The sequence below is a fragment of the Bos grunniens genome, chromosome 29, assembly GCF_055505025.1.
Source record: "Bos grunniens cultivar Pamir isolate PY7600 chromosome 29, Bosgru_T2T1.0, whole genome shotgun sequence".
Lineage (NCBI taxonomy): Eukaryota > Metazoa > Chordata > Mammalia > Artiodactyla > Bovidae > Bos > Bos grunniens.
In genome coordinates this window covers 22,080,510-22,103,897 of record NC_141193.1, presented here as the reverse complement: position 1 = coordinate 22,103,897, position 23,388 = coordinate 22,080,510, and the positions used below count along the sequence as shown (strand labels likewise).

Here is a 23,388-nt window from a genome sequence, read left to right as displayed (position 1 = left end):
CTTAGCATCTCAAGGTTCTATTACAGTTATGGTTGAGGTTAACTCAGTAGTTTTTACCTTAAGGCTGTTCACAACGAGACCATGTGGTGTACTGCAACAAGTTTTGTTTTTTTTTTCTGTATAACTTTTGAGGGGGCGAGGTTTTTCATTGGTGTTCTGTAGCTGTCACTAATTTCTCCCCTAGTTCTCCTTCATTTGTGCCGGCTTCCTTATGGTGTGTTCAGATCCACCAGGTATTCATTCTTAGCAGTGCCTTCTGTTTGGTGTATTCCAGTTTGGACTTGGTGTCGTGTGTCCTTTCACTGTCATATTGTGTGTTAATCTCCTGACTTCTTTCTTGCTTTATCACCACTACCTTCCTGAAAAAGTGTATGGGAGGTAATTTCTTGAGATCGTGAGTGTCTGTTGTCACACTTGAATCATAGGTTAGCTTGGTGTAGAGCTCCAGGTTGGGAATAACTTTTCCTTACAATTATTTTTGAAGGCATTGGCCCATTGCTTTCTGTCTTCCAAATGCTGAGAAGTGCAATGATATTCCGATTCATAATTTTTTTTGTATGTGTCCATTCCATCTCATTCCCTCCCCAGACTCTTAGTATTCTTCCCTTTGTATGTAAAATTTGAAATTTTCCCAATAATGTATCCAGAAAGCTGGGTACTTTAAACTTGGAAAAATACGAAAAAAATACGGAATGTCAAGTTCTTCAGTCTGGGAAATTTCCTTCAGTTGTTTCTGGATTCCCCCAACTCCCTTTTACATTCTGAAAAACAAGTTATTTGGATTTTGGACTTCTTGGATTAGTCTTCCAATATTCTTATATTTATTCCTCTGTTTTCTATGTTTATCCTTCCTTCTGGAGACCTCCTAAACTTTTTTTTCCTATCTATTTTGTTTCCTTTTTTCCTACTATCGTATTTTTTTAATATCCAAGAGCTTCTTGTGTTTGAATATTCCTTTGTTTGGACATCTTTTGTACTGAAGTCCTTTTCAAATTCTTGCTTGTCTGCTGTTTTTAAAAAGAAGGACCCTGGGACTTTCCTGATGGCTCAGTGGCCAAGACTCTGTGCTCGCAGTGCAGGGGACCTGGGTTCAAACCCTGGCCAGGGAACTAGATCCCACATGCTCAACTAAAGATCCCATATACTGCAACTAAGACCCGTGCAGCCAAATGAATAAATATTTCTTTTTTTAAAAAAAGAAGGACCCCAAAAAGCTGATTGGAAGGTCTGTTGGGGGTGGGGTAGAGAATTACTGAATGTGGGTTTCATGCTCCTGTGATCTGGCTGAGTTGTTAACATTATGAAGTCCCTGATATCGCTATCTTTAAATCTTTTCTGTGTAGGTAAGATTTCCTTGAGATGGCTTTTATGTCCTTGGAAGAATATAAGCCAGGCTGCCAGACTTCTGGGAGTCAAGTGAGGAAAAAAGGCTCAGAGGTTTAACCTTCAGTTCACTTCAGTTGCTCAATTGTGTCTGACTCTTTGCGACGCCATCGACTGCAGCACGCCAGGCCTCCCTGTCCATCATCAACTCCTGTAGTTTACTCAAACTCATGTCTGTTGAGTCGGTGATGCCATCCAACCATTTCATCCTCTATTGTCCCCTTCTCCTGCCTTCAGTCTTTCCCAGCATCAGGGTCTTTTCCAATGAGTTAGTTCTTTGCATCAGGTGGCCAAAGTATTGGAGTTTCAGCTTCAGCATCAGTTCTTCCAATGAATATTCAGGACTGATTTCCTTTAGGATGAACTGGTTGGATCTCCTTGCTGTTGAAGGGACTCTCAAGTCTTCCAACACCACTGTTGAAAAACATCAATTCTTTGGTACTCAGCTTTCTTTATAGTCCAACTCTCACATCCATACACAACTACTGGAAAAACCATAGCTTTGACTAGACGGACCTTTGTTGGCAAAGTAATGTCTCTGCTTTTTAATATGCTGTCTGCTGCTGCTGCTAAGTCACTTCAGTCATGTCCGACTCTGTGCGACCCCATAGACGGCAGCCCACGAGGCTCCCCTGTCCCTGGGATTCTCCAGGCAAGAACACTGGAGTGGGTTGCCATTTCCTTCTCCAATGCATGAAAGTGAAAAGTGAAAGGGAAGTCACTCAGATGTGTCCGACTCTCCGTGACCCCATGGACTGCAGCCCACCAGGCTCCTCCGTGCATGGGATTTTCCAGGCAAGAGCACTGGAGTGGGGTGCTATCGCCTTCTCTGAATACGCTGTCTAGGTTGGTCATAACTTTTCTTCCAAAGAGCAAACATCTTTTAATTTCATGGCTGCAGTCACCATCTGCAGTGATTTTGTAGTGCCCCAAAATAAAGTCTGTCACTGTTTCCATTGTTTCTGCATCTATTTGCCATGAAGTGATGGGACCAGATCCCATGATCTTTGTTTTCTGAATGTTGAGTTTTAAGCCAACTTTTTCACTCTCCTCTTTCACTTTCATCAAGAGGCTTTTGAGTTCCTCTTCACTTTCTGCCATAAGGGTGGTGTCATCTGCATATCTGAGGTTGTTGATATTTCTCCTGGCAATCTTGATTCCAGCTTATGTTTCATCCAGCCTGGTATTTTGCATGATTTACACTGCATAAAAGTTAAATAAGCAGGGTGAGAATATACAGCCTTGATGTACTCCTTTTTTTCTAACTGTTGCTTCCTGATCTGCATACAGACTGCTCAGGAGGCAGGTCAGGTGGTATGGTATTCCCATCTCTTGAAGAATTTTACAGTTTGTTGTGATCCACAGTCAAAGGCTTTGGCGTAGACAATAAAGCAGAAGTAGATGTTTTTCTGGAACTCTCTTGCTTTTTCGATGATCCAACAAATGTTGGCAATTTGATCTCTGGTTCCTCTGCCTTTTCTAAATTCATATTGAACATTTGGAAGTTCATGGTTCATGTACTGTTGAAGCCTGGCTTGGAGAATTTTGAGCATTTCTTTGCTAGCATGTGAGATGAGTGCAGTTGTATGGTAGTTTGAACATTCTTTGGCATTACCTTTCTTTGGGATTGGAAAATAACCTGCAGTGTATAAACTTAATCCTTTTGTTTTCAGTTAGGTACCCAAGACTTAACTGGGCCTGATCCTCTGCAGTTTAGATAACCATGTATTTTCCCTCTCAAGTCTAGGACCTACTTTAGAAAGGGGCAGTTCCTTCCCTACAGAGAAAAGGGAGGACACCAGGGATCTGTTTGCTTCATAAATAGTCCTTCACCATCTTTTAGCCTCACCTTTGCCTCATTTACCACCAGGGATTCCCTGGTGGCTCAGAGGATAAAGTGTCTACCTGCAATGCTGGAGACCCGGGTTTGATCTCTGGATTGGGAAGATCCCCTGGAGAATAAAATGGCACCCACTCCAGTATTCTTGTCTAGAAAATTCCATGAATGGAGGAGCCTGCATGGGGTCACCAAGAGTCGGACAAGACTGAACAACTTCACTTTTGCCTCATTCAGTTACATGTATGTGTGTGCTCAGTTGTGGAGTGGATTGCCACTTCCTACTCCAGGGCATTTTCCCAACCCAGGGATTGAACCTGTGTTTTGTGTCTCCTGCACTGGCAGGTGGATTCTTTAGCAGTAGCACCACCTGCAAAACACCATTCAATTACATGTTGTCATATAACTAATTGAACTTGAGCCTTTAGGCAATTCTAAGATGGAATTCATCTTTCATCTATGTTAAAATTTTATTTTTTCATCTATATTTGTAGGTTATTGCCTTTAAAAAGTCTACTTTAAAATAGTAAACTTTATTCCATTCTGAAACCTTACTAAAATAGTAAATTTTAATAGTAAATATTAAACTAAATTAATGGAATATTTTAATATTTACTATTAAAATTTACTATTTTAGTAAGGTTTCAGAAAGGAACAGAGCTTTTTGTATCTATTCTCCCATATGCTGTCTTTAGCTGATCCTCTGCCTGAAATGTGTATACCTCATTTTTTTTCAGGGTAAGATATCGTTACTGTGTCCAGACACAAAGAACTGTGCAGGCCTTCGCTTCATATTTACTTGCAACAGGCCGTGCAGAAACTAGAGACAATGGAGTAAACAACCTGGAAAACTTACATGAAACCTCAGGCGTGGTTGAATTTCGAAGTGTTCTGACTTGTTTTTTGTCCCTGACTTTAAATCCAGTGTGTGCGTTTTTATACACTTATTTTACCAGTATCACAATCAAGAGCTAATTACGTTAAATGTATGTGGCCCAGTTTTAAGGACTGGAGAATTTGATGAAGATGACCTTACTTGCGCCTTGAGTTCCTAGTCTTTACTGTCGAGAGGGAGTATCTATTTCAGTTTTTCCACATTGTTTTGTTCTCTAGCCAATCTCTTTCCCAGAATTTACTTTCCCACCTAAACTGGTTATTATGCTTTTAAACTACGCATTATAAAAACGCAGCGTTTTTGCTTATACAAAACGCTGTTTTGCCTGTTTCTTATACATTAAAGACAGTGGGTAGAACTAAGCTATGCAGTTGCACTTCCTTCAAAAAGGTTGAGTTGGAGGTATTGTTTTGGTGCCTGTTCGGACAAGACAGGGCAAAATTGGTTTTCTTGACATTATCTCAAGCCACAAAAGAATAGCTTTCTTCACCCGGATGCCTTCCCACCCCACTGCTGTGTGGCCAGTGTTTGATGCTTCTCGCTCACATCACAAAGTTCCTTTCATTCTAAACAGGATCAATTCTCGACAGCTGTTCCCAGCTTCTAGGCTCCAGTTTTACCTGGGCCGAGCTTTAAAGTCATTGAAGCAGCTCTTATGGCGTGTGCTCCTGATTACCCTGCCAGGCCACGGGGCGAGGTGCTCGGGGGTTCGGTGGCGGGCAGCGAGCCCCGCGGGGCCGCTCTCCCCGGGAGCGCGAGGCCGAGTCACAGGCCGAGTCCCACTTCGCGTTTGGGCCCGGAGGTCATTCGCAACCGATGCAGTCCGCAGTTCCAAAACCTCTTCCGCCAGGATCTCGTCCCGATTCCAAAGTAACCCTGGTCCTGCCGGTCTCCGCCGGCACGGAGGACCAACGCTGGCCCCAGGCGCTGCCAATCTGCAGATCCGCCGGGCCGGGAACGCGCACCTCTCTGCTTTACGGCAAGGGAGCGCGCGTTTGCGACAATGTGACGCCAGCAAGTTTTGGCGGGAAAAGCCCTGCATTTGGATTCCTGTGGTGGCGGGCAAAGGACGGCCTGGTGAGGAAGGGCGGCCGGTAGAGTGGGAAGGGCTCCTGGAGCTGGGGTTCGGGGACTACATGATTTAGGAGGGGCACGGTGACAGAACGTTCTTGGTTCCGATCCCAAAGGATCGGAGAGGCTCCCTCGGAGGGGTGGTTTCGGAGGGTGGAGGAATATGGTGGCGGGGGTCCCCGTTGTACAGGGACTGGAGAGAAGCCGCCTCTGCTGGCTGGGAGCCCCCAAGGTTTGGGGCCCGGCGGTCCGCGTGCCACCCAGCCCTTCCTTCCGCTTCTTGGGGCAGTTTTGGCCCCGCCCCGGGCTCCTCCTGGCCTTGGGGGACGGGGTAGGGGTGGGAATTGGGAGTGAGCGGGTGGGGAGGAGTGGCTGCGGTCCCCGCGGTTATTTCCTCCTCCACTAGCCCTCACCCCCTTACTCTAACCCGAGACTTCACTTCTCACCCCCTTCACCAGTCCCCACCGTACAGCACTGGTCGCCAGCTCCTCGGCGCCGCTAGTACATTTCCTCTGCCGCCTAGAAAGAGGGGTTTCAGCTTTGGGTTTGCGTGGCAGTGGAGCTTGTGAGTTATCAATCAAATGCCGCAGTTTAGGATATTTGCTCATGCTTTAAAAGACTTGGATAAAATACGGATGATGTGAAACCAGGAGCTGATTTATCTTGAGGGAATCACGGCAAGAGGCGGAGCTCAGAGGCTTTAGAAATGATTGAGGCTCGTCCTCACCAACCGTCTTTTCTGGGTTCCTGCTCTTACAGCCGCGGGACTGAGTGGAGTCATGGCAGTGCCCTTTGTGGAAGACTGGGACTTGGTGCAAACCCTGGGAGAAGGTGCCTATGGAGAGTGAGTCCGAGTCCATTTTACCCGCCTTCACACTTGTTTAGTTTTCTGTCTCCTTTGAGTACATATTCATTGTTCTGGAATTGTTTATTTTAACACTGTGGCGCCCAAAAGAACAGATCTTTGCATGCAAATTCCAAAACTTTGGGAAACTGAAGCTACACAGTCTTTTGTAAGGGTTAACTGTTTTTTCTTCTTTTTGGGGGGGGTGGGGTGCAAAACAGCAAAGCAAAGCATTTTCCCCCTAAAATTTAGAGATTTCTGAAGTCGGTTTCTCCTCCCATATATTCTTTCCTGGGATTTAAACATAGTGGTTAAATGAGCAAATGAACAGACTGGAGCCACATTACTGGCCTTTGTTTTGTGAAGCTTAGGCAAGCTTTTTCTTTTTTGGCCGTGCCATCCTGCTTGCAGGGAGGCGGACCAGAGATTGAACCTGTGCCCCAAGCAGTAGAAACATGGGGTGGGGTCTTAACCAGGGGGCCACCAAGGAAGTCCCTAGGTGAGCTTCCTAATATCCTTGTGTGCCTGTTTCTTCAGCTGTAAAATGGCAGTAATAGTACATATCGTGTAGGTACTTAGAACATTTACCATAGACATAATGTTAGGTAGTGTTATTAAAATTAAATGACTAGGGCAAGAATGAAATCTTGACATTTGGGACAACGTGGACCTGGAGGGTATTATGCCAAGTTTAAATAAGTCAGCCGGAGAAAGACAAATACTGTATGGTTTCACTTACTAGGTGAAACAAAACAAATGAACAAAAGTAACAAAAGAGAAACAGAGTTAAAACAAACAGGTAGTTGCCAGAGGGGAGGGTGGTGGGAGGGGGAGAGAAATACTGGTACAAACTTACAGTTGCAAAATAACTCTCCAGTATGAAATGTACAATTGGAGAGTATAGTCAGTAATTATGTAATATCTTTGTATGGTAGCATATCCTAACTAGACATACAGTGGTCATCGTTTTGAAATGTACAGAAATATCAAATCACTATTTTGTAACAGGAACTAACACAGCATTGTAAGTCAATTATACTTCAAAAACAAACAGACTTATAGAAAAAGAGATGAGATTTGTGGTTATCAGAGCAGGGTGTGGGGGGAGGGGTATTTGGGTGAAGATGGTCAAAAGCTACAAACTTCCAGTTATAAGATAAATAAGTTCTAGAGATGTAATGTACAACATTATTAATATTATTAACATTGCTATAAGTTATACATTAAATTTAGTAAATAATAAGAGTTCTCATCACAAGGGAAGTTATTTTTTCTATTTTTTAAATTTTTTATCTGTAAAAAGTGGATTGTCACTAAATTTATTGTGGTAATCATTTCAGTGCTTTATGGCAATTATATCTCAGTAAAACTGGAAGAGAAATTAAATGAATAGAGCATGTATATGTGTGATGTGGCCCAGAATTGCTGTTATTCCATTTTTAATTTATCAAGTGTTTATATATTACTTTTGGATGTACAACGTAATGACTTCTTTGGAGCATTAGCTATTATACTTCACATTTCAGAAAGGAGTATTATCTGTTGAGGACATGGCAGAAACCATTCCCATGGTTTCTTCCAGGTGGCAAAAGTAATAAAGGTAAAATAGTTTTGGATGAGTTATGTTTAATCTTTTGAAGTTTTAAAAGAAATACAGTTCAAATGTCTGGAATATTATATTTCTTCCTTTTTCTTTTTAGAGTTCAACTTGCTGTGAATAGAAGAACTGAAGAAGCAGTTGCAGTGAAGATTGTGGATATGAAACGTGCCATAGACTGTCCAGAAAATATTAAGAAAGAGATCTGTATCAATAAAATGTTAAATCATGAGAATGTAGTGAAATTTTACGGTCACAGAAGAGAAGGCAATATCCAGTATCTATTTTTGGAGTACTGCAGTGGGGGAGAACTTTTTGATAGAATAGGTATGGAAAAAATTTCAGATAATTCTTCTGCTAAATAAGTTTTTAAATTTGTCTTTTAATCTTGGGGCTTCTGTTTGTTCACTGTCCATTCAGAATTGCTTATGCAATAGTGAAACTGGAGTCAATTTTTTTGTTTTTACAACTTATGTCAACACTGAATACATAGGTAGAATCATCAAAGAAATTTTTCCCCAAGTTGTATAAGTGATTTTGGTTGGCATTTCTGTTTTGCAGAGTGTAAGAATGATAAGCTGTGGTTTCTTGGTGCGTGAAGTATCCTAAGTGCAATGTATTGTATGCCTATGCAGTTGTTTTCTTTGTAGATATTCTAGTCTCATGAAATTGTTGCATTTATTTACAGATCTGAAATAAGAGGTTGTTATATAAGTGAAATAATTGAGAATTTTATAGGATTTATATATATATATTAAGTACTGTTTTTGCTACTAAAGATTAAAAGTCTTGATGTTAAAGAATACCAAGAAGTACATAAAATATATTTTGTGGACCTAAATTTATTATTTAGATGTATTAATAGTTAAAAAGTGATTATTAGAATCTCCAAAGAAATGTATCTCAGAAAAGAATTGAGTATACAAGAAATCAATTCATAGACATGCATGGCTTTGTGGTGTGAGAAATTATATGAAATTTAAATTTGTTGTTAAATATTTAGGAAATCAGATTTGCCTAGGCTTCTGCTTTGACAGTTACATTTCAGGAGTAGAAAAAATATTGGCATAGCATTTAGAAGAAATTAGGGGTGAATTTGAAGGATATAAAGTAAATCATAAGTAGTATAAGTCGGGGCTTTCAAGGTATATCTTGCATTCTTGATTTGGGTTATATTTTGTTATTCTCTAATTTTCCTGTGATGTTAACTTATTTTTGCCACTTAACAGCTGGGGAAATGTGAATTGTTAGCAATATATTTATTAGTGGACTCCAGAATCATTTCACTGTAAGCATTAGATTTTCTTTGCAAAAGTACGATCATAGATGTTTAACTTTAGAATTAGGAAACTATGTGGTTGATGCCTGACTATATTTACCTGATAAACTAACTTTCACAATTAATTCTTATAGAGCCAGACATAGGCATGCCTGAACAAGATGCTCAGAGGTTCTTCCATCAACTTATGGCAGGGGTGGTAGGTACAGTGGTCTCTTTTCCTTTTATTTAAAATTAGTCTTAGTGAAATAAGTTACTCAGTTCTGATATGCTTCCCTCTGCTTCTCTTTTAGGTTTATCTGCATGGTATTGGAATAACTCACAGGGATATTAAGCCCGAAAATCTCCTATTGGATGAAAGGGGTAAGTTTAGCATTTTGTCACTTATACCAAAATCATTTTAATACAGCCTTACAAAGGCAGGATCAAGGCTTTTGCATTACTGAAATTTCAAGGCAGCTTCTTAATTTGCCACTCAGTTACGGTAAATATTCAGTAAGTATAGTTAAGGTGAAAGTTCTGCCTACGGTTTGTGTGTCGTAAAGGTGGGAAGTTAGAGAGGAAATTTGCTCTTCTTATTTGTTTTTTGTACAGAGTTACTCCTCCTTTTATAAACATAGCCACCTTGATGAGAAGCTCTGGAGGTTTGTGGATCTTGAGTTTCTATGTGTCTTTATATGCTTCTTTCCAGCCAGCTGGGTTTTTACATCTCTGAGAACGTTGTGCCTAGAGTATTATTGATACCTCCTGCCTCTGCACAGCCGGGTGAGGACATGGCTCTGCTCTCAGTGTTTAAGTGCTCTTTTCTAGAAGACCCTTTTGACTCCAGGATCTTCTATAACCTGGTCCATGCTGTGTGTATATTGACAGTATTTGTCTTACGTTAATAGAAGTCATGAGGCCTTTTTCTAGTTTTAGTTATATGATGATGTCTCTTATTTCTTCTTTATTACAATTTATTTTTGATCACTTTAAGGTAGAGAAGTTCCACAAATCTAAAATAACACCAGCAGTTTTCCAGTAAACCTTGATTCCTTTAAGTATTTGTGTGTGCTCAGTTGCTCAGTCGGGTCCGACTCTTTGTGACTCCATGGACTGTAGCCTGCTAGGCTCTTCTGTCCATGGGATTCTCCAGGCGAGAACACCAAGTGGGTTGCCATTTCCTCCTCCAGGGATCTTCCCTACTCAGGGGATGAACCCGAGTCTTGTGCATTGCCAGGTGTATTCTTTGGCCATTGCGCCACCTGGGAAGCCCCTGTAAGCATGCCTATTTACAAAACGTTCTCATTCGGTGCCATCCTTTTTTCCTTTGGCTTAGATAACCTCAAAATCTCTGACTTTGGCTTGGCAACCGTGTTTCGGCATAATAATCGGGAGCGTTTGTTGAACAAGATGTGTGGTACTTTACCATATGTTGCTCCAGAACTTCTAAAGAGAAAAGAATTTCATGCAGAGCCAGTCGATATTTGGTCCTGTGGAATAGTACTTACTGCAATGTTGGCTGGAGGTAAGAGCTGTTTAATCATGATGAAATTCCTGTCCTTTGGAAAACCAGGTTTCCTGTACCAATATAAATGAAATAAATCAAGGAGGTCCATATTTATGTTATAGTATTTTAATATTAACCTATTTATAACTAAGTTGGAACTTTTAAACCCAAAGATTTAAAAAAATGATTTATGTGTAGCTATTAAATGAAATATCACAGTAGCTCTCTCTTAAAATTATGTGAATACTTTGGAAATAGTAAGACGGAAGTGGATTATCTGTCTTAGAAGTGTCTTTAAAATTTCTTAAACCATAATTTAATTAATTTGAAGAAAACTTTTAATGGATTTGTGTCACTGATTATTTTCCCTTAAAATCGTTACTGTAAAATGATTTGAACATTCAGAAAACCAAGTCTTGTTTCCTTTTTAGAATTGCCGTGGGACCAGCCTAGTGATAGTTGTCAGGAATATTGTGATTGGAAAGAAAAGAAAACATACCTCAACCCTTGGAAAAAAATTGATTCTGCTCCTCTAGGTAACTGGGTTATCTTGATATAAAGTACTGATTTCCTGGATAATGAAGCCTAGTGCTGTTTGAATTTTTTTTATGTATATTTTTCTTTTTAACTTTTAATTCATTATATAAATAATACATGATCTTTGTAGATAAAGTAGAAAAATAATAAATAAAATATTAAAAATCCAACCCTATAATTCTAGTACTCAGAAATAGCTTCCTTTAATATTTTGATATCTGCTTCTGTGTTTTGTAGTAGAAAATATGTAAGTATATATGTTTGTTATATATGTATATTATTTATAAGTATATTTGTTTTCACAAAAAAAATGACATCACACTATACATGTTATTTTGTAAACTTTGTGTGAGTGTGTGTGTTAATGCTAAGTGAACACTTTTTCATGACTATACTTGTAAGTATTCATCACTGTTTTTAAAAGCTGTGATGGTATTCTGCTATATGGACTTGCCTTACTACATTTCTCCGGTTCACCTTTTTAGAGATTCAGAATTTTTTCTAATTTTTCACTGTTGTGAAAGAGAGATGATTATCATCCATATACCTTAATCTTTGTACATACGTCTCAGTTATTTAAAGTGAAACCCCAGAAGTGGAATTGCAGGGTCAAAGATGTATACAGCGTTTAATTATTATGGTTTACTTTGCCAGATTGTTTTCCAGAAAGTTTGTACCATTTCATCACAGTCTACCTAGTTTACATTTAAGCTATTTTTTGGCTACACCTTGAGGCATACGGGTCTTTGTTTTCCCACCAGTGAATGAACCTGTACCCTTGCAGTGTAATCAGTGAGTCTTAACCACTGGACCACCAGGGAAGCCCCTTACACATTTTTCTTTTTGACTGATCTAATAGGCCTACCTATAAGAAATATATTCTGACTTAAAAATTTTTATTTTAAATTTAGTATCAGTGAAGTTGTACATCCATTTTGGATTTATTAGCTTTTTTGTCTATTTTTGTGGAGTTGTCTATTTTGCTCATTTTTGGTAGGAAGTTTTCCTTTTATTCTATGTGACGTTTTTAAGAAAATATCAGTGTCATATCATTGCATTTGTTACAAGTATTTTTGACAGTTTGTCATGTATTTTTACTTTATGTTATGCTATTTGAACATACAGAAGTTTTATATTGTATGTATTTAAATCTAGTATCTTGTCCTTTTTGATTTCTGACTATATTGTCATGTTTGGAAAGGTTTTTTCTACCCTCTGCTGCTGCTGCTAAGTCGCTTCAGTCGTGTCCAACTCTGTGCGACCCCATAGACGGCAGCCCACTAGGCTCCCCCATCCCTGGGATTCTCCAGGCAAGAACACTGGAGTGGGCTGCCATTTCCTTCTCCAATGCATGAAAGAGAAAAGTGAAAGTTAGGTTGCTCAGTTGTGCCCGACTCTTAGCGACCCCATGGACTGCAGCCCACCAGGCTCCTCTGCCCATGGGATTTTCCAGGCAAGAGTACTGGAGTGGGGTGCCGCTTTTCTACCCTCAACAGTAGAAAAAAATTACCTGTGTTTTCATGGCTTTTTTTTGTTTTGTTTTGTTTTCCATTTAAATCTTTGGTCCATTAGAAGATTCTTTGGTATTGGGAGGTGTATGAATTCTTTATCAATAAAATTAAGGTTTTAGGATGATTGTTGCTTTTATTACTGTCTCTTAAAAAGTTATTGGAAAGTAAATTTTCATTATAAAATTGTGTGAATGAGAACTTAATATGATATGTTAGAACAATGAAGTTTGGTATTGAAAATGGATGAGGTTTTTTTTTTTATCTTTGTGTAAATAGGGGTTTTCAGGGGTTTTATTTATTTTTTATTATCTTTGTGTAAATATCATCAAATGGAGAGAAACATTTCCACCTGGCTCTTGTTCTATTTGCAAACAACTGAGAGTCTGATCTGGGAAGAATATTCAAAGATATAGACAGTAGCAAGGAATAATTGCATGACATTCAAGCAAAAATTTAGTGGCTTTGTTTTCTCTTCCCAGAAGTAATATTTGGACATAAGGAGAGCAATAGAGAATGTGTGTGTACACTACAAGCTATAGGCTTTTCTAATCTGCATGACTCTTGTAATGTTGTCTTAATATTTTGTTTTCAGCTCTGCTACATAAAATCTTAGTTGAGAACCCATCAGTAAGGATTACCATCTCAGACATTAAGAAAGACAGATGGTACAACAAACCATTCAAGAAAGGTAATATGCTTAAAATACAAATTTTTTTTTAAGTGTTTTTTTTTTTGCGAAAGAAAAGGTACTTGTAAAGTCAGCATAAGGCAACAACACAAGATAGCTGTGGTCTCTGTCCTCGTGGAGATGATAGCCTCTGGTACAAAAAACAGAAATATAAAAAAATAATTTTTAGTTCACTAATAATTATAAAGTAGAAAATCAGGGTACTGTAGCTAAGAATTTGACCAAGTCTTTTTTTTTTTTACCTTTTTCTTTTGTATTGGAGTATAGCTGATTGACACTGTGGTGATAGTTTCAGGTGGACAGCGAAGGGGTTCAGCCATACATATACACGTTTCCATTCTCCCCCAAACTCCCCTCCCACCCAGGCTGCCACGAAACACTGAGCAGAGTTCTCTGAGGTATACAGTAGTTGACCTAATCTTAAGTGACAGAGAACGCTTACCTTGCTGAGGAAATAACATTAAATCTAAGATTCGAAGATTAAAGGGGGGCTAGCCAGATGAGTAGCAGCAAGACGAGTGGCAGATTCCAAACATGGCAGCAGCATCAGGGATGACCTGGTGGTTAGAAAGGAGTGCATTTGAGGAGCTTGGAAAAGGCAGGTGCGGCATGGACCATGTCTGGCTTGTTCAGCATTGCATCACCGGTGCTTAGTACAGTGTGTAGTCCATTGTAGGCATTTCATAAATGTTCATGGAGTGAATAAGTGAGTAGAGAAGGAGGGGAGGGAGAGAGATTTGAGATGAGGTGGTAGATAGGAACCAAGCCATGGAGGACCTTATAACCCATGCTAAGAATCTTGGGCTTTAACTGAAGGCCATGGGAAAACCTTCTGGGAGATTTTAAGCAAGAAAATGACATGCTTATATATTTGGTTTTAAAAGATCTTTCTAGAATTTCAGATTCTTTACCATTGAGCCACCAGATCCAATTGGGAGGAAGACGCTAAAAGTCTAAGAGGAAAGAAAAAAGCAGCAAGGTCCCTAAGGAGAAAGGAGGGTATGGGCTCCTTTTCAAGTGGAGAAATGAACATTTGATGGGAGGATGGAAGGGAAGAGAGGACAGGTAGGAATACAAGTAAATTAGATTTGGTAGTGGCAAATTGAGGGAGCTTCCAATGACTGAAATGGGAGATATATGTAAGTAATGAGGTACTGGAGGGTGTCTTGGTAATTTGACAGGAGTACAGAAGTTTTGAAAGAATCATTATGGGGAAAGGAAGAGGAAATGGATTAGAGAAATGTAGCATAGCGTGTTAGGGGTGAGGATCCAGTGGAGGGGAGTAGCCGTGAATTTACAGTGGCATCCTGTTCTCTATAATGATTATTTTTTGTAAAGCTTTTCAGAGAAGGCAGTGGCACCCCACTGCAGTACTCTTGCCTGGAAAATCCCATGGATGGAGGAGCCTAGAAGGCTGCAGTCCATGGGATCGCTGAGGGTCGGACACGACTGAGCGACTTCCCTTTCACTTTTCACTTTCATGCATTGGAGAAGGAAATGGCAACCCACTCCAGTGTTCTTGCCTGGAGAATCCCAGGGACAGTGGAGCCTGGTGGGCTTCCATCCATGGGGTCGCACAGAGTCGGACACGACTAAGGGGACTTAGCAGTAGCAGCAGATAGCTTACGGTGAACCATCTTGGATTAGTGATCTTCAAAGAAGATTTAACTTTGGGACCAGGGACCAGCCTTGATCACTCAAGAGCTGTTGTATAGCAGAGTTTTATTAAAGTGAAAATGGACTAAGAAAGTGTATGACAAAGACATCAGAAGGGAGAATGCCCGCCCCCCACCCCTGCCAGCTAGTCTTATCAAGGCCTTATCAGACCCACTCCCACAACATACATCTTAAATTAATAAGATTAGAACGAACAATAGAAAGATCTTACCACCCACCCCCATAATACACATTTTAAGATGACAGGATTAGTCAGAAAGTTCTTACTGAGGAGAAACATGTCACTGAGCAAGAAACATTGTTATATTGACTAAGACAAAGCAATGTAGAAAGAAGGTTTGACCTTTTCTCCTTGAGAGCCCCAGATTCCTTTCTCCTCCTTGGAAACCTTGGACTTCTTATCAACCTACCTAGGAATTGACTCTCTCACAAGCAAAGAAGATTGGGTAGAGCAGATTCATAACTTTCATTGTCATTATCACGAATTATTTTTTATTTTAAAAGGTTTTGATCCTGTTGCTGGGTCTCTCAGTCTTCATAGAACATTGTTCTGTTACCAAAAACGGTACCATTAAAATGACTGCCTTAACATTGACACTATGCACTTGGGACATACTTATAGGTCAAGATTTATGAAATGTGTAGTTTGCGCAATTTGACAAGTGAGTCCGAGTCAGAAGTTCCTAACTACATATCTCATAAAATCATGTAGGAAAAGCCGCTATCTATTGTATAAGTATTTTGTGTTTAAGAAATGAATTTAGGTATGGTTTTGCTTCTTCCAGTTGCCAACTGGGAAAGCATTTGTATTTGGTCTCTTTTTTAGGGGCAAAGAGGCCCCGGGCTACTTCTAGTGGTGTATCAGAGTCTCCTGGTGGATTCTCTAAGCACATTCAATCCAACTTGGACTTCTCTCCAGTAAACTGTGCTTCTAGGTAAGGTCAGTTAATAATTAATAAAAAATCAAGTAGTTGTTGGATATAATAGTCCCCATGAAAAATAATCCATGTACATAAGGTTTTCTGAAGATGAATATAATTTTTTTCAGTGTGAGAATGATAATGCCTTATAAGAAAGGCCTAAAGAACTTTATTTAAAGCTATATTTTTCTCCATATCATAATGCCTCAGTGAAGAAAGTGTGAAGTACTCCAGTTCTCAGCCAGAACCACGGACAGGCCTTTCGTTATGGGATACCAGCCCTTCATACATTGACAAACTGGTACAAGGGATCAGCTTTTCCCAGCCTACTTGTCCTGATCACATGCTTCTGAATAGTCAATTGCTCGGCACTCCAGGATCCTCACAGGTAAGGGAATTTAGTTCCTCAAATAAATAATGGCAACTCTATTTTTTATTGTCTTAAAGTCTTTTTTTGTCAATCTAAGAAATACAGTATTAACACTTGATACAGATTTTTTTTTTTTGGTCATGGAGGAGAGAATTAGGGGAGACGTTTTTTTCTAATGTTTATTTGGCTGCACCGGGTTTTATTTGTGGCACACAAGATCTTCAGTCTTCATTGCAGGATGTGGGATCTAGTTCCCTGACCTGGGATCCAACCTGGGCCCACTGCATTGAGAGTGCAGAGTATTAGCCACTGGACCACCAGAGAAATCCTGAGACTCAAGGCTTTTTTTTCTCTTTTTTTAGCCACATCATGGCATGCGGTTCTTAGTTCCTTAACCAGGGATTGAACCCAGGCACTGGAAGCAGAGTCCTGACCACTGGGCTGCCAGGGAATTCCCAAGGGGAGACACTTATGTATAAGAATCTGAAGTCAAAAAAAAAGAATTTTCAGGCCAAATAGCTATAGTATGATTACTTTTGGTGGTAAATCTGATCATTTATTCAGCTTTCCTCTATTTGACTTGTAGAACCCCTGGCAGCGCTTAGTCAAAAGAATGACACGATTTTTTACCAAATTGGATGCAGACAAATCTTATCAATGCCTGAAAGAAACTTGTGAGAAATTGGGCTATCAGTGGAAGAAAAGTTGTATGAATCAGGTATGTTTCATTGATTTTTGTTAGATCTTTTCCTGAAGAAAAATTTAAAATATTTGAGTAAAAAAAAGAGCTATCATTCTATGGTTGATTCATGTTGATATTTGGTAGAAATCAATGCAATACTGTAAAGCAATTATCCTTCAATTAAAAACAAATTTTAAAGTGCTATCATTTATGTATATATTAAAAATATAAAGTAGTTTAATTTGAAAAAGAAACCATTGAAATTTAAGTACAATGTTTTTTCCTTAAGAACTAGTATTTCTTAAAAGAAGACTTCTCTAAGGTTATTACAAATACTAAGAGATTCAAGTCTTATTTTCTTTAAAACTATGCATTATACTTAAATTGTAACAGCGATGAGCTTCCTTCTGTGAAAGATGGATCCATTAACAATCCCATGTTTCCTCCATCTTCCCTGCTCCCAATTGCCGATTTTTGTTGTTTGCATTGTTATAGCATATTTATAATACTGACATTCTGATCTGTCTTTAGGCTTTTCAAAAGTCTTAATATTGTGAAAAACAAAGAGAAAGGAATATTTTGTATTAAAGGAGACTAAAGAGGCTTGATAAATAATGTAATGCATGATCTTTCACCAGATCATGGATTTAAAGAAAAAGAAAGCTATGCGGCTGCTAAGTCACTTCGGTCGTGTCCGACTCTGTGCGACCCCATAGACGGCAGCCCACCAGGCTCCCCCGTCCCTGGGATTCTCCAGGCAAGAACACTGGAGTGGGTTGCCATTTCCTTCTCCAAAAGAAAGCTATAAATGATGTTATTAGAACAATTGGGAAAATTTGAACATGAGTTTTATGTAAGATAATGTTTTTGTATCAGTGTCAGATTTCTTTGGTGTGATCATAATACTGTGCTTTGTAAGAGAATGTCTGCGGGAGACACATGGTAGTGTGTGTAACTTATAACTTAGTTTAAAAACTAAAAAAAAAAAAAGACAATCACGTAAAAAAGAAGTAAACATGCTTATCTAGGTTTATAAGGCCAATAAACATTTGTGGTTATTTATTGTAGGATTCTTTCAGTTTTTCTGTAGATTTGTAAACTTTCAAAATTAAAAGTTAGGGGAAAATGTTACTGTGAGGAAACCTGAAGCCAGCCTGATTATCCTTTCACTTATATAGATATCTTACTTTTTTTTTAATTTAGGTAGATTTATTAAGATAAAGCTCACATGATATAAAAATCACTTTAACCATTTTAAAGTGTACAATTTAGTGGTTTCAAGTATGTCGCAGGATTGTGGAGTTATCACCATTTAAATCTAGAACTTCCCAGTGCCCCCCAAATAAACTCTGTACCGATTAGCAGTCATTCTTTGTTCCTTCCTCCCTGTCAATCACTAATATACTTTCTGTGGATTACCTATTTCTGGGCATTACATATAAATGGAATCATATAGTGTATGACCCTTTGTGTTTGTCTTCTTTTACTTAACATAGTATTTTCAAGGTTAATTCATGTTGTAGCATTTATCAGTACTTTATTCCTTTTAATGGGTGAATGATAGTCCGCTATGTGAATAGACTGTTTTGTGTAACCATTTATCTACTGATGGACATTTGGGACGATGTATCTACTTTTTGGCTGTTAAGAATAATGCTGCTGTGAGCATTCAGGTTTCTGTATGAACACAGGTATTTTAGTTTGCAAGGGCCATTATAACAAAATACCACAGACTAGGAGGTATTTATTTGTTTATTTACAGAAATTTATTTTCCTACAGTTCTAGACACTGAAGTCCAAGACCAAGGTTCTGGCAGGGCAGGTTTCCTCTGGAACCTTGGCTTTTACGTGGCCACCCTCCTGCTGTCCCCTCCTATGCTTTGTCCTCTCTGTGCACACATCCCCCGTATCTGTCACTTTCTGTATCCTGATTTCCTTTTCTAATGAAGACAGCAGTCAGATTGGATTAGGGCCCTCTGAATGGTCTCCTTTGAACTTAGTCACCTCTAAATTAAAAGACACCTGCTCCTTGGAAGAAAAGCAATGACAAACCTAGACAGCATATTAAAAAGCAGAGACATTATTTTGTCAACAAAGGTCTGTATAGTCAAAGCTATGGTTTTTCCAGTAGTCATGTACGAATGTGAGAGCTGGACCATAAAGAAGGCTAAGCACCAAAGAATTGATGCCTTTGAACTGTGGTGGTGCACAAGATTCTTGAGAGTCCCTTGGACTGCAAGGAGGTCAAACCAGTTAATCCTAAAGGAAATCAACCCTGAATATTCGTTGGAAGGACTGATGCTGAAGCTGAAGCTGCAATATTTTGGTCACTTGATGCAAAGCCAAATTAATTGGTAAAGACCCTGATGCTGTGAAAGATTGAAGGCAGGAGAAGGGGACGACAGAGGATGAGATGGTTGGATGGCGTCACCAACTCAATGGACATGAATTTGAGCAAGCTCTGGGAGATGGTGAAGGACAGGGAAGCCTGGTGTGCTATAGTCCCTGGGGTCGCAAAGAGTTGGACACGACTAAGCAACTGAACAACAACAACAACTACCTCATTAAAGGCCTTATCTCCAGAATAGTCACATTCCGAGGCATTGGGAATTAGGGCTTCAGCATCTGAATTTGAGGGGACACAGTGTCAGTCCAGAAGATGTTTTCAGTTTCTTTGGTATATACCTGTGATCAGAATTGCTGGGCATACAGTAACTCTTGTGTTTATCCTTTGAGGAACTGCCAAATGATTTTTCAAAGCAGCAGCACCATTTTACATTCCTACCAGCCATGTATGAGGGTTCCAATTTCTCTTCATCCTCGTCAACACTTGTTATTGTCTCTTTTTAATGAAAGCCCTCCCTGTGTGAGATGAGAATTATTAAAAATGTTTTTGTACTTTGGGCTGGGCTTAGCTAGACAAATCTGCTGATCTTGGGCTTATCCATCCAGCTGAAGTTGATGGCTTTTCTATGCCTGGTGATCCAAGGCAGCCTCATCCACTTTTGGGATCTTGGTGCTGCCTGTTGGCTGGGCCTTTCTTTCCGTATCAGTCTTCTAACCTGTGCTTCTAAAACACTGAACATGGAAGTTGAAAGACCTCTTAGAACCTTCGCCATCTTCTGATCACTGTTGTAGCTTTTTACCCAAAAACCTAGCCTCTCTTTTTCTTTCTTCTGTTTTAATAATCTTGTTTTCCCTCTCATTCTGGTTTCATTCTCTTCAATTGTTTCTTCTTTCAATTGTATTTTGATAAAACACTAAATTTCTTCTGTTGCTAACCATTCACATAGACTCAATCCCTAGTGATGCGCTGCATTCTGTTTACACGTTGGTCTCGGTGGTCACACACGTACCCGTCGGGAGAGGAAAAGTCCTGGAAGGAATGGGATGTTCGGCGGCACAGCTCCTATTGTAGAAGCTTTTCTCAAATTTGCATCCCAGTAGTATCACTGAACTGAGATTACAGCTTTTATTTAGAGTATTTTCTATCCACACATATGCTCTAACCTTATTTTTATTGTCTTAGGTTACTGTATCAACAACTGATAGAAGAAACAATAAGCTGATTTTCAAAGTGAATCTGGTAGAAATGGATGAGAAGATCTTAGTTGACTTCCGGCTTTCTAAGGTATATAGATTAGCACATTTTTTAAGAGAGAAAACTTTGTTTTGTTATTTTTGAAGAAGTATTACATGTTCATTTTAGAAATTTTAGAAACACAAAGTGTAAAGAAGAAAGTAAGAATCGAATTTAATTTTATCATCCATAGAAAACAGATTTATTTTTGATATTGTATTAGGGTAACCTTACTATTCGGAGAAGGCAATGGCAACCCACTCCAGGACTCTCGCCTGGAAAATCCCATGGACGGAAGAGCCTGGTAGGCCGAAGTCCATGGTGTCGCTAAGAGTTGGACACGACTGAGCGACTTCACTTTCACTTTTCACTTTCATGCGTTGGAGAAGGAAATGGCAACCCACTCCAGTGTTCTTGCCTGGAGAATCCCAGGGACGGGGGAGCCTGGTGGGCTCCCGTCTATGGGGTCGCACAGAGTCAGACACGACTGAAGCGACTTAGCAGCAGCAGCAACCTATTACTTGTAATACATGCTATATGGAAATACTCATGTGGAGGTTTTTACTGGCATTATATTTTAGATATATGTTAACTTGTTTTTTTTTAGTTAATATTATGAACATTTGTTCTTGTCATTATCTAGTCTTCTAAAACAGTTTTTCAAATAATATTCTTTATTATAAAAGTTTTTGTTTTTTGTGTAATCTGTAAATAACAAAATAAAAATAGTTGTAGATTATTTTTATCTTTAATTACCTTTGGCATTTTGTAGCATTTTAAGCTTTTCCTTATTGAATTTGTATATGGTATTTTTCATAAAAATTGTGATTTGTCAAAATGTTTGCACATTATAGTTAATGAGCCTTTATCTGTTCCAAGCTACTTTGTGATTCATAATCATATACAGAGTTTTACTCACATTTCTGATTCTTTCTGTAGAAATTAGTGGTTCTGAGGTTATAGTTTTAAAGCCCTTGATACATAAGACCAAAATAGCATTTTCTATATTTCCTGAAAGATTGTACATGGCTCTGAACAAGGCTGGAAGAGTTGGTCACTTTCTTTATATTGGCAGCTTGCTGCAATACTATTGTCCAGATGCTTGATATGGAATTAAATTAAGATACTAGAGTAGTGAAATCCTTCTCATAACTGAATCACTGGCTTTGTTGCCACAGTGTTTTGGCAAGACTTAAGTGTAGTTGTGTAGCTTATTTTTAGTTTATAAACTCCCAGTACCTATGAAAAACAGTGACCTAGGTCCAGAGCTATCAACAGTTGAAACAAACAAGATGCCATTGGTTTCTGCTCTCTGGGCCCAGTGTAATGGGCCCAAAGTCAAGTCAGAATTATTTATGTAGCCATTTCTTCTTCATGGGCTTCCCTTGTAGCTCAGCTGGTAAAGAATCTGCCTGCAAAACGGGAGACCTGGGTTCAGTCCCTGGGTTGGGAAGATCCCTTGCAGAAGGGAACGGCTACCCACTCCAGTATTCTTGCCTAGATAATTCCATGGACTGTATAGTCCATGGGGTCACAAACAATCAGATACAACTGAGCGACTCTCACTTTCACTTTTCTTCTATGAAGGTGTTTTGTCTTTGTAAGAGGACCTGAAGATGAGGATAGCTGGACATATCTATGGATGTTTGTCTCTATGTACCACTAAAGAAAGTTTGATTTTATGGCATAGTCTTTTTTTTTTTTTTAACATGAGTTTTGGATATTCCTAATATAGGGTGATGGATTGGAATTCAAGAGACACTTCCTGAAGATCAAGGGGAAGCTGAGTGATGTTGTGAGCAGCCAGAAGGTTTGGCTTCCTGTCACATGATAGATCCACTGGCTCTGGGATTCCTGGTGAATATAGTGCTGCTATGTGGACATTATTCTTCCTAGAGAAGATTATCTATTCTGCAAACTGCAAACAATAATCCCTGAAGAGTTGTCTTCCCTCTAGCCAAACATTTTCCAATTCTTTTGTATATTCTTCATACAAATAATAATCTATATCCTAACTGTAAGTGAAACTTTGGGGAAAGGGTAGATAGAATTCATTTAGATATTCCTTCATTTGCATTTAGCGTCTGAATTGAGACCCGCCTGGTGGAAACCATGCTCTGGGGTTACATGAGTTTACCAGCTTTTATACCAATATAATGAAAAACGATACTCTTGTCCCATTCTACCAAAACATTTGGTTCCATCCAAAAAGTACATATTTCCTGCACATTGACTTAATCACATGGATAAATTTAAAAAAAAAAAAAAAACACCTTGTTATTTGTGGGACAGTAAATTTATCAGTCAGTCTGTGAAGTGAAGCCAGCTTCAAAATGTATACCCCAAGATTTGTACTTAAAAGGGCCTGACCAGGTATATAAAGCTGTTTTTGAACAATAATTAAAATTGCAAGTACGTATGTTTTTTTCTGGTATAGTTAATCTGTATGATTGGTCTTTCAAATAGAAGTTGAGCATAAACTCTAGTGCTTAACTACCTTTACTTGGAATTACTGTTGCACATATTAAATATTTTTCTATATTATTTTCTACTCTCACAGCCATATTTTAATTCTTTATTACATAAATAAATTCTATTTTGAAAATGAATAGCTAACTCTGTAAACTCATTGGTGACTAAACTTCTAGATGGTGAGGAATAAAAGAGGTTGGAAATGTAAGAAAGTAATGGAAATTGATCTGATTCCTGGCTTTTTTCACCTGTTAATTTTAGTAAGATTTTGTTCTTTCAATGAAATTTATATTAACATTTGAATGTGTCCCAGTATTCCCGTTTCTTGGTGATTTATAAATATTAGCCAGTTATTCTAGTCTGAAGCCAAGAACATGAAACTTTATAGAGTTTATCATATATTGTATATCTTGGTAAATGGTATTATTGTCGTATAGCTATTGTTTTTCCAGTAGTCATGTACAGATGTGAGAGCTGGACCATGAGGAAGACTGAGCACCGAAGAATTGATGCCTTCGAACTGTGGTGTTAGAGGAGACTCTTGAGAGTCCCTTGG

General features: G+C 38.9%; 1 protein-coding gene across 2 annotated transcripts; it reads left to right on the top strand.

The window, feature by feature from the left end:
* The first annotated feature begins 889 nt into the window (after positions 1-889).
* On the top strand, positions 890-22,969 carry CHEK1 (checkpoint kinase 1). 2 transcript variants are annotated; one of them, XM_086385501.1, is made up of 13 exons: positions 890-5,192; positions 5,946-6,030; positions 7,731-7,954; positions 9,041-9,105; positions 9,200-9,269; positions 10,225-10,413; positions 10,827-10,931; positions 13,036-13,131; positions 15,635-15,743; positions 15,939-16,116; positions 16,685-16,816; positions 20,310-20,411; positions 22,096-22,969. In XM_086385501.1, the coding sequence occupies exons 1-13, from the start codon at positions 4,610-4,612 to the stop codon at positions 22,189-22,191; spliced, it is 2,034 nt and encodes a 677-aa protein (XP_086241627.1). In that variant the 5' UTR covers positions 890-4,609; the 3' UTR covers positions 22,192-22,969. The 2 variants fall into 2 exon arrangements, with proteins under 2 accessions (XP_086241627.1, XP_086241628.1); XM_086385502.1 differs by having other exon boundaries at positions 5,182-5,209.
* Positions 22,970-23,388: the final 419 nt, after the last annotated feature.

Bases quoted from the DNA above. Each gene is read 5' to 3' on its own strand.
- CHEK1 (XM_086385501.1), top strand. From the start codon at position 4,610: ATGCCTTCCCACCCCACTGCTGTGTGGCCAGTGTTTGATGCTTCTCGC. The intron at 7,955-9,040 runs GTATGGAAAAAA...TAATTCTTATAG, and splicing joins AGAACTTTTTGATAGAATAG to AGCCAGACATAGGCATGCCT. The intron at 9,106-9,199 runs GTAGGTACAGTG...CTTCTCTTTTAG, and splicing joins ATCAACTTATGGCAGGGGTG to GTTTATCTGCATGGTATTGG.